This window comes from Camellia sinensis, chromosome 3, assembly GCF_055761805.1.
Source record: "Camellia sinensis isolate YWXY chromosome 3, ASM5576180v1, whole genome shotgun sequence".
In the NCBI taxonomy this organism is placed as follows: Eukaryota; Viridiplantae; Streptophyta; class Magnoliopsida; order Ericales; family Theaceae; genus Camellia; species Camellia sinensis.
This window is the reverse complement of record NC_138963.1, coordinates 221,754,063-221,765,438: the sequence shown is the minus strand read 5'-3', so window position 1 is coordinate 221,765,438 and position 11,376 is coordinate 221,754,063. Positions and strand designations below refer to the sequence as shown.

At 36.0% G+C, this 11,376-nt stretch overlaps 1 protein-coding gene across 1 annotated transcript; it reads left to right on the top strand.

The window, feature by feature from the left end:
• The first annotated feature begins 6,029 nt into the window (after nt 1–6,029).
• LOC114308958 (uncharacterized) lies at nt 6,030–7,171 on the top strand. Its single transcript, XM_082918873.1, has 3 exons — nt 6,030–6,227; nt 6,351–6,423; nt 6,666–7,171. Exons 1-3 carry the CDS (start codon nt 6,030–6,032, stop codon nt 7,169–7,171), a joined length of 777 nt encoding a protein of 258 aa, XP_082774999.1.
• Nucleotides 7,172–11,376: the final 4,205 nt, after the last annotated feature.

Genomic DNA, 11,376 nt, shown 5'->3' with positions numbered 1-11,376 from the left:
TTGCAGATTTTTTGCAAAATCTCCGAACCACATCGATCTCACTCTCAGGTCAGTTTCTCTTTCATGGTTGGTTGTAGATCTGTGCTACATTTCGTAGATCTGTACTATAATTTGTTCTGCAGTTTTTTTCTCGAACCAGAAATCTGTTCTGCAGAAATCTTTTTTTTTTGTTGGTTGTAGATCTGTGCTACAAATCTTTTTTTTTTTCCGAACTAGAAATCTGTTCTGCTTTGGGAAAACCTAATCAGTAGGACCTTGGAAGGAGCCCTGATTAACCTGTGCCATAGCCATTGCTGAACATGAAATCAGATTGTTGTCAAGACTTGAGCATCAGAACTGAAAATATATTTATTGTTACAATGAGAGTTAACATTTTGTCTGTTACAATGAGAGTTGAGCATAAAAAGTGACATTTTTCATATTTGATATGCGATTTATTGATGGGTTTTGCTTGAAACTGAATTGGGTTTTGGGGAAATCTAAGTCAAATAATTGGGTTTTGCTTGAAACTGAATTAGGTTTTGTATCTTATCATCAGGCAAAAAGATCTTTTTCAATGCCATTTTTTTGTTGGTCAACCTGTCAATGGCCATCAAAACAATGGCTTCACTTCCCTGTAGAGATTCGTCAAAAAGGTCGTACTGCCAAGTTCAACAACCAACTCAAGAATAAGTCCAACAGAAATTCATAGAATGTCAAACAACTAGAACAAAATGAGTATACGTACCCCTTCCAGCTTCAGATGCAATCTTCAGAAACAGAAGAAAAATCTAACAACTAGAAAAACAATCAGAAAAGAGGAAAATATTTGAAAGAAAGAAAACAAGGTAGCACACATTCATGTCTACAAAATAGTCAAAAACAAAATTAACTTTGTTCATGATAATTCACAAATTATCCAACTGATGATAGGGAATGGGGGGAGGTGTGATAAAATGAGTGTTCGAAGAGCAATGCAATATATCATAATAAGTCAATTAAGAAGAATTACAAAAGAAAGAACAAGCAAAATACAATCACAGGCTCAACATCACCCAGAAAAGCCGACAGTTGAAATGCATATATTTGATATTAACTTTCTTAGGCCATTCTTTGGTATTTGAGTCAGCCAAAGTAACATTGATATTAAGAATGCTCTAGCAATTAGTTGGCATGTGCCTTCTAAATCACTTTTTTCTTTGGCTTGAAGGTTGCAAATCAATCCTAAATATAACGGAGATAATTACTGTTAGTCTTGGTTTCAAAGCAGAAACTAGTGCATTTATTAGCTTGTTTGCAAACTTCAAAAAGCCTTGTAGGAATCCATTTTCTCCATCTGCCCTATGTTGAATCATATTCTCTATAGTTCCAGTCTTACTACGTTTTATTTATTTATTATTTTTTTATACTGTTCTATTCACATTTTGTTTATCTTTTGTGGATGTAGTAATATTTCTATTGTTTTCTGTTTAATTCTCTCCAGAGACCTGCAGAAATAGGCTACACATGCATGCAAATTTGGTAAATGCTTGCATATATCTTGTTTTGACATTGGCATTTGTTAATATTTTTCCTATGTCTATTCTTCTTCTTCTTCTTCTTTTTTTTTTTTTTTTTTTGTTGGCAGGGTCGTGATATTCCAATTGTCCATCGTGTAATAAAGTTAATAGCCATTGGAAGAATGTTTTCCTCTCATATGTTATATTGTGATACATGCATGAAAATAACCTTTTATGCATGATGAAAATAAATGTGGTGTCAAAAGAATGCTTATGGGATTGCATGAGCTTGCATCTCTCCGTTTCATATATTTCTTTTTCATATTTCTTGTTTTCAACATTTTGTTGACAACTAATTGAACAGGTTGGCAAAACTGGACGTATGTAGCCAACACCTAGTAGTTGAATGAGGCTTTGTTGAGTTGAGTTGACTCCATTGAGTTCATAAATTAACTTTTTCTCCAAATGGGATGCTCAAAACTTTTCTTCCTTGGGACCAACTACGTTAAAACTAAAAATGGATGTTTCGATTTTTACTTACCTGGGACAAATAGGTTTCTTAGATGGATAGTTAAATGAAATTGTTTTCCTCAAACTGGACACTTTCTTGAACTTTTTACCAACAAAGTTGTCAGAAATTTTTGTGATTGAAGAAAACAGATCCATAATTCATTTCTCAGTAAATATAATCTTATAGGTCACCATAAATTCTTGACACCTTTCTCTTTAAACACTATTTTCCTTCCAAGCATCTTCAAACTGATTATATGGTTTTTCTGTGTTCTATTTCCTTGCCTTATAGTAGAACCTAGAAGAATCATTATTGGTGTTCATCTAGCTTGAGAGTTGGATGCATTTATGTTGGTCAAAATTCTGTTTAAGTTTCTGCACATTAGCACTACATGGAATTTCCATGAACATATTTTGAATTTCGGATGGAAATTGTGATTGGCAGGTTCAAAAATAGTTTTCACAAATGCTAGTAAGTGCTATTGTTTGACTTAAGTGCTATTTTTTTCACTTAAGTGCTACTTTAACAGAATGCTACTAATCTAGTAATCTATACATTTATTTGATTTTAACAGAATGCTATTTTTTGACTTATATGCTAGTAAACTCATATTTTCATTTATTTGACTTATTTGCTAGAAATCTTCGAAATTTGCTATACCAACCCACAGGATATTTAAACTGCTATTTATTCTTCAATGTCTCTTCATTTTATTTGACTTATATTTTTTCGAAATTTGTTTAAACTGCTGTTTATTCTTCAATGTGTCTTCATTTTATTTGACTTGTATTTTTTTGAAATTTGTTTATCTATGAATAAATGTAAATATTTAGGTAATGGCATCAACAATACATTATGATCTCCCCATTGATGATGATGATGCTGTTGAAGTTGGTAGAGAAAACAGTAGTCCATGGCCTCAGGCAAATGAGGCTCTTTTCATTACCCTCATGGATGAGGAGGTGAAAACCAAGAAGAGTAAAACAACTGGAACATTCACGAAACAAGCTTGGAATAGGTTGAGAGATCAAATGAACGCGAAAACCCAATACCAGTATAACTCACACCAGCTTCGGAACAAATACAATTAGCTGCGTATTATGTTCAACAAATTTACGTCATTACTGAAGCATACTGGTGTTGGTTGGGATAGCCAGCGACTTACTATCACTGCACCGGATGACGTTTGGGAAGCCCTTTACAAGGTTTAATTAACTTTTTTCATTTTCTTTACTACATTTAATTAGAGAATTCTTCATGTTAACTTCAAATTCATTGATTTGTAGGTTAATACCCATGCAAAGAGGTTTAGGAAAAAAGGGATGGTTTACTACCATGAGTTGTCTCGTATCTTAGGAGACACATTCGCAATTGGTAAACTAGCTTTTCCTTCCACCAAATCACCTTCTGAAAGTAGTGCCGGTTCTGATCTTGAATTTAAGGTAAAGAATGAGGAGTTAGATGCATTGCAAATTGATAGTGATAATGAAAATAGAGATGGCCAAGGCAAGGGCAAGGGAAAGGGCAAGGGCAAGGACAAGGGCAAGAGCAAAATGGGAGGTAAAAAGAGTAAGAAGAGGAGCTCTTTTCAAGATAATATTTCTGAAGCACTCAAAGAAATGAGTGAAAATAGCAAGAGGAAGGTGGACCTAATGGAAAAGCGTTTCACAAGTGCTTCAGTTACTAATGTTGGCGATGACAGTGGTTCAATTGAAGGTGGCTCTACTCCATCACGTTCATTACTGAAAGAGTGCATGGCACTATTGCATGGTATGGAGGAAATTCCTGCTGCTGCTTACACTAAAGCTGTGAACAAGCTTGCATCAGATCCCATAATAAGGGAGGTATTTGTTGATATGCCTGCTAGTAGGATGAGGGATTGGGTCCTTAATCTTTGAGAGAGTGCAGATTTAGTGTGGTATGTGTTTGTGTTGTTTAATTTATTTGGTAGTTTATTATGGAAACAGACTTATTATGGAAGTTTATATTTGGTACTGTAACTGTTGTATTGTTGGATAATCTTTTGTGCTGTAACAGACTTAGTGTATTCTGCGAACAAGCTTGTATTGTTGGATAACTGTTGTATTGTAGTTTTTATTTTATTTTTTTCAGAATAATTTATTATGGAAACAGAGTTAGGTGTATTCTACTAGTGTTTTTAATATTGTACTGCAAAGAGATGGGTAGATGGGTCAATGAGTAGATATCAAATTGAGTAAATGGTATGCAGGCTTTCCATTACTGATATAATATTGTACTGGTATGCAGGCTATTTTTATTTTGGTAGTTTATGGTTGGTTGAAGTATTGAATGTTCTTTCTCCTATACAATGTTTGTTAGTAGTATGCTCTTTTTACTGCATTGTCAACATTGCATAGGAAGCATTGTCAACATTGTATCACTGCATTCTCAACACTGCATTGCAAGGTATGTATGATCTTTTTCTATATAAAATTCTTATGTCATTGTATTGTCAACATTGTTTTTTCCATTACCTGTTCGATGAAATGTGTCAATGTGTCTAGATTATTGATACTGTTCTGTTCTAGTCAATGTGTCTAACATTCAGTAAATTTTGAAGTCATATGAAACATCTGGTCCAATTTTGAAGTCATATGAAACATCACTAGATGTGGGTTATTTTAATTTGGAACAATTTGGTACTCAACTTGTGAATAAGCCAAGTCTCTCTGACTATGAGGCCTAAATAGGGAGGTTTGATGAACCTTTTGTGTGCGTGTGTGTGTGTGTGTGTGTGTGTGTATGTGTGTGTGCAAATTACCTGTTTGATAAAATGCCCCAATGAAAGGGCATTGATTTGAGTTCCTTTGCTAAAATTTTGGAGCTTCTAACAGGTGAATTTGAGATTTCATTTAATAGAAATCAAACATTGGCTAGTATTACAAAGGCTTGTTTGTAGTTCTCCCCTGTTTGTAGCTGCTGGAAGTGAAGATAACTTATTCTTCTGCTACGAGTCCAAATGATCTTGACAATAGATTTCTCTATACTATGGTTACTGAGGGTCTTTGATAGAGTATCCAGTAGTTTTGTGAACATGATAAATGTTGCCTTCACAGCCAAACAAAGAATACTATAAATAACAGCGTAGTATTAGATGGCTCACCCAATTAACATAGAGATGAGATACCCACTTCATAGATTGAAAAGCAATTTGCAAAAACGATTACTATATGGAGTATGTGTGCATGGGGATGGCTAAATTTAATGTTTCTCTTTATTTCGGTCTACAGCATAAATAAAGAAAATGTGGTACAGTCATACAATAAAGAAAGAGACTAGAAACTTTGGCTTTAAAAGTCTCCACTATTTGTTTTGTTATGATTTAAAATAATCTTACCATATGCATGATCGCCAATTCTATGAGACATTTTTTAAAAGGTGTATATCATATGTTTGATTATAATGTAAATTGATCTTGATCTTGATCTTGATCTTGATTTATTTTTTTATCATTTTTTGTTATAATAATAAATTGGAGCCAACATTTGAATTGGACATCACTAGATATGGGTTATTTTAATTATTTTAAAGTGATATGAAATTAAAATATATGGAGCTAACATTTGAATTGGACCAAACAAAATGGTTACCAAACTAAAAAAAGTTCAATGAAAGAAAAAATTATTGTGTGACCATTATTTCATGTATTTTCATTATCACTAATACTTTTGTTTTTAAGGGGTCAGCACTATATCACAGTGATATATATGGAGCCGATGCATGCTCTTGATTTGGGGTCAACACTATATCACAGTGATATATATGGAGCCAATGCATGCTCTTGATTTGAGTTTTGACTCAGACAGTGACGATGAAAATATACAATTTCTGGTGTGTGTAGCACTACATGAGTATTGTAATACTTACCTTCAACCTAGACCATGCTGAACGTCCATATTACAAGGACATGACTACGTATTAGAAATATTGAATGGCCATGAAAGAAGGTCCAAGGAAAATTTTAGAATGGAACCAGATGTATTTATTAATTTGTGCGAGGCACTTAAGGTATATGGTAAATGGAACACTCACGTTATCTGACTGTCCAAGAGCAAGTTTGTATATTTTTGCTAACAATTGGTCACAACGAACGAAATCGTGTTGTCCAAGAGCGATTCCAACATTCTGGCCAAACCATCTCCAAATACTTCAACCGAGTCTTGAAGGCAGTGTGTAGGCTTGGTAAACAAGTTATAAGGCCTCCAGATTTTGATGAGGTGCCTGCAGAAATTTGACATAATCCACGCTTCTATCCTTTTTTTAAGGAAATCACTAATAGAATATTTGAAATATAAATTTTAGTAAAATATCCTGCATTATTAAAGTCATTTGTCAAATAGGATTGTGTTGAAGTAATTGATGGTACCCACATATCTGCAAGGGTGCCAGCATCAGAGCAAATACCATATCGGGGTAAGCATACAGTTACAACGCAAAATGTAATGTGTGTTTGCTCATTTGATATGTGATTTACGTCTGTATTGGCCGGTTGGGAGGGCACTGCAAATGATTCAAGAGTGTTCATTGAAACCGTACATGATCCAACAAATTTATTTCCAATGCCACCAATAGGTACGTATTATATGGCATTTTGTTAATTTATAATGAATATTCTTTTGTCAACCCATAATAATAGATACATATATGTTGAACAGATAAATACTATGTTGTTGACTCGGGTTATACAACTATGCCTGGCTTTTTATCGCCATACCGTGGTGAGAGGTACCATCTAAATGAGTTTCGTAATCAACGTCGACAACCAAGAAACAAGAATCAAATGTTCAATTACCGACACTTCTCACTGCGCAATGTGATTGAGAGATGCTTCGGTGTCTTGAAGGCTCGTTTTCCAATTTTGAGAGACATGCCTCCGTATTCAACTAAGACGCAGAGATACATCCCCATTGCATGCTGTACAATACACAACTGGATAAGGACACATTCTCAAAATGACACATTGTTCGCTGAATGGACCAATCCAGATCGTATCGTTGAAGATAATGGGCCTAGTGGAGGTGATAGTAGCAGCTCGACACATGCAGGAAGTAGTTCTCAGCAACCAATTGACTTAGACATTAGTCAACCTCAATTACGTCACATGTCTGATGTAAGGAATCAAATTGCTGGTCAAATTTGGGAATCTCTCGGAAACAATTGAAATATTATTTATGCGTATAATAGATTGTGGAAGATGTTTTTTTTATGATTTGTGGAAGAATTGAGATGTTATTATTATGGTTTGTAAGTTGTTATGAACATTATGGTTTATTATGGTTATTAAATTTATCTATGGTCGGTATTGTATCAATATGATTATTATGGATAATGTGTATGATCCTATTGTCAAAAAAAAATTTTAAAAAAAAATTTAAAATTAAAAAAATTAAATAAAAAAAAATTAGGCCTTAACAAACATGTTTTTTAGTTTATGTTTTCAAAAATTTTCAAACATTTTGTCCAAACCAAACGAGTTTATTATTTATGTTTTTCAAAAAATAAACAAAAACCAGTTTATAAAATTTTTGTAAATATAAACTGAAAACGTAAACGTTACCAAACGCTACCTTAGATAACAAGGTTCAAAGAAGGGTGATTAACCCCTCTACCTTCAATAGCCTTAAGCCACAAGCTTCAATCCATAAAAATAGGTTTTAAAGAGCTTAAAAATAGCAAGAAAAGATGGAAAACAAGTGGTATAAAGATGGTACAAAGGCAACAGAAAGTATACCTCTTAAAGAGGAATGAACCCTTAAGTCAAAAAATACAAATTTCACACTCACAAGTGCTTAAAGAGCTGAAATTCAAACTCAAATCATCTCAGCAAGAAGTTCTCTAGGTTTGGTTTAGAGTATTTGGGCATAAGCTATGCAAGTTGAGAGAGAGAGAGAGAGAGAGAGAGAATTGTAGAGAGAGAGGACTTTTCCAAAATTATTTCTTCACTCCTAATGTTTTCTCACCTTGAAAGCAAGAAGAAAGGTCTTCTATATATAGAAATATATGAGCTTTGGTCGAAAATATCTAAAAAAGAACAGTTGGAACTTTGTGGAAACAGCTGGAGAAAATATCTGGATTTTACACTGGTGGCCGGCAGGCCAGAAATGGTGGCTTGCCATCCACAAATGCTGGCTGCCGGCCATGCTTCTAGGCCTGACTTCAAATGAGTATATCTCCCTGATCCAGACTCGATTTTAGATCATTATTGAGTCTAAATTGAAGCTACAGAAGTCCACTTTCCAATGGTGGCAGCCTCACATCTAAATTCTAAGTGTGCAAATAGATATGCCTATTTTAGTGATTGCACATTTTTATCTTAATCGGATGGATGCTTAACTTCAAACAACCATATCTCCCTCATTCGGACTCGGCTTTAGGAGATTCTTGAGTATAAATTGAAGCCCCAGAAGTTCACTTTCCAATGGTGGTAGCCTCACAACTAAAGTCTAAGTGAAAAAAGAGATTGGCCTGATTTAGTGAGGCTGCCCAGTTCTCTCTTAACGGTTTCAAGCCTAACTTCTTCCTCAACTAGTCTTTTTCCCTTTCCTCCAATTTTCTTCAACTCCAAACCTATAAATAAGAGGTTTAAAAAGATTTTTCAAAGATTTCACCTCTCTTCCATTTATTTCCACTTTGTCCTTGCTCGATTTACCAAGAAGTGCAATTTTTAACGAAATACGAGCTTCGGAACATCGTAGAAACATTTTAAAAAATATTTTGAAAAATAGGGTTTTAAGGTCTAAAATAGTTTTAGTCTAAAATAGTTTTGGTCCAAAAGTGGGGTGTAAGGTTGGGAGTTAGAGCTCTCCTTGCTGAAGAAATCGAACGATTGGACAACATAACTTTCATCATCGAGTGATCAACCAGTGGTGCCCAAGTCTTAAGGGCGGTCAAAAATGGGGTGTCTACAGCCTTGTGAGGCTATTCTTGGAGTACCCGTACAATATCGATGGATGTACCTAATTGAAAGGTATTTTTTACACTTATACTTGTAAATGAGATTTGCGTAAGTGTGTTGCATGTGTAACTATACTCCCAATTCGTTCTCTCTTGAAGTTTTCTTGGAGCATTAAAAAAATATGTGACCAACCGAGCTCGACCAGAAGGTTCAATTGTTGAGACTTACATTATCAAAGAGTGCATTACTTTTTGTTCAATGTATGTTGATGGGATTGAAACTGTGCATAATCAACCAGAACAGAATGAAGTTTGTGGTGAACGTCAACAAGGGTTGACAATATTCACAGAAACTGCACGTCCAATTGGTCTAATCACACGGGATGCTGAAATGTCTCAAGAAATTCGTGATATTGCTCATTGGTTTGTGTTATACAATAACCCAGAGATATAGAAATATTTAGAGTATGTGTTTCATTGAATTGTGTTTATGCTTAGCTTTTTTATTTTCGAAACTACGTGGTGTAGACACCCCATTTTTGACAGCCCATAAGACTTGGGCGTTACTGATGGTTTACTTGGTGATAAAAGGTGTGCAGGGCAAAGACCTAGTTTCTTCGGCAAGCGGAGAGACAAGTCTCAAATTCACACCCCATTTTGGACCAAAGCTATTTTGGATGGTTTTTAGACCTTAAAACCCTCTCTTTCAAAACTTTTTTGAAATAAAGTTTCTACGTTGTTCCGAGGCTCGCATTTTGTCAAACGTTGCGCTTTTCGGTAAACCGAGCAGGGACGAAGTGGAAATGAATGAAAGAGAGATAAAATCTTTGAAAAATCTTTCAAAACACCTTGCTTAGGGGTTTGAAGTTGAAGAAAGGAGGGGAAGAGAGAAGAAACCAAGTTGGAGGAGAAGACAGGCATGAATCTGGGTAGAAGGGAGTCGAGCAGTCCTCGCTGAATCGGGCTTATTAATCTGGATACTTGGATTTTAGCTATGGGGCCACCACCATCGGAAAGCTAACTTCCGGGGCTTTCACTCAAGAATCTCTTAAAGCCAAGTCCGGGTGGGGGAGATATGATCAGTTGAAGTTGGGCATCATCCCGGTTGGATTGAATCTGCGCGGCTTCACCAAAAAGGGCATAACTTTTTGCACAGGAGGAATTTTAATGCAAGGTTTGCGGCATTGGAAAGCTAACTTCCGGGACTTCAATTTGGACACCCACCGGCCATTTTTTGACCTTAGAAGCATCTATCGGAAATCTATTTAGCCGACCGGCCATTTATTTTGGCCGACGGCCTCCTTTTCTGGCCGGTTTGACCTTTTTGCACCTTCCAGGCATGGTGCATGCCAGCTGTGCCAGCTAGGATGCACAGACCTTGCTCCCCGTGCATATATGTGGCTATTTTGCCCCTTTGACCACCTTTGACCCCTCTTTTTGCACCCTTTGCTCAAGGCTTCTTGAGGAAGTTTTGATCCCTTGTCTTGGCTTCCTCAAGAAACTTGGCCAGCTGTCTTAGCTTCCTCTAGAAGCCTTGACCTCCTTTGCACCTTTTGCCCCTTTTACTTAGCTTCTTTGAGAAGCTTAAACCATTTCCCTTTGCCTATATAAGAAACCCATCCTCCTCCATTATTTTGGTTCAGCGAAAAACCAGACCTAGGGCATATATATCTGATATATATACCCTCTCTCTATATATCTCCCTCTCTCTCATCCTTTGTGTGTGTTTAAGAGCCTTAAAGTGTGTTTTGACCATAGTATTGCACCAACACACACACCATTACACCACACTTCGACTTGAGAGGCCTTGAGGGTTTGTTCTTAGAGTTTTAAGCTGGTTTTGATCACAAGAAGAGGTCTGACCTTGTTGTTCATCAAAGGTTCTTCAAGGGTAACTTCTTTGCTTTAGTTTCTCCATTTTTGCACACACTTTTAGCCTATCTTGCTTTCTGATTTAAGCTTTGTGTATAACTGAAAAAAGTCTTGTTTTTAGATCCTTTTTAAGTTTGTTCAAGAACACTTTTGTGTTTGGGGTTGTTTGACCCCTCTTAGGCCTTGTTTGGCCTCATTTTTGTGCATTTTTAGTGAGCTCCGGGACCACCTTGTTTGAGCCTCCTCACCACTGAAATCTTGAGGGATTTCAGTGGTGAGGATGGTGGTTTAAGGTCCTAAGAAGGAGAGGGTCATCCCCTCTCCTTGTTGTCTTGTTTGATGCCCTTTTTGGCCTTACAAAGGGGCCTATATTTGCACACTTCTTAAGCTCGGTTCAGGCATTTTTCAATGGGTTTTAGGACCCCCATAAGCCATTTCCAGAGTTGGTTTGGTCTTGCTAAATGTCTATCTTGCATGTGCTTAATAACTCCTTGGATGGCCCTCTAAAGTAACTCATCATTTTTGCATGCCATGGTTGCATATCAGTGGTTATTTGGGCCTATTTTCACATGTTTTATTCACTGATTTTTGATGGTTTGG

Coding starts and splice junctions, on each gene's coding strand:
- LOC114308958 (XM_082918873.1), top strand. CDS start 6,030: ATGGAACACTCACGTTATCTGACTGTCCAAGAGCAAGTTTGTATATTT. Junction 6,228..6,350: donor GGCCTCCAGATTTTGATGAG/GTGCCTGCAGAA, acceptor TTTGTCAAATAG/GATTGTGTTGAAGTAATTGA. Junction 6,424..6,665: donor AGAGCAAATACCATATCGGG/GTAAGCATACAG, acceptor TATGTTGAACAG/ATAAATACTATGTTGTTGAC.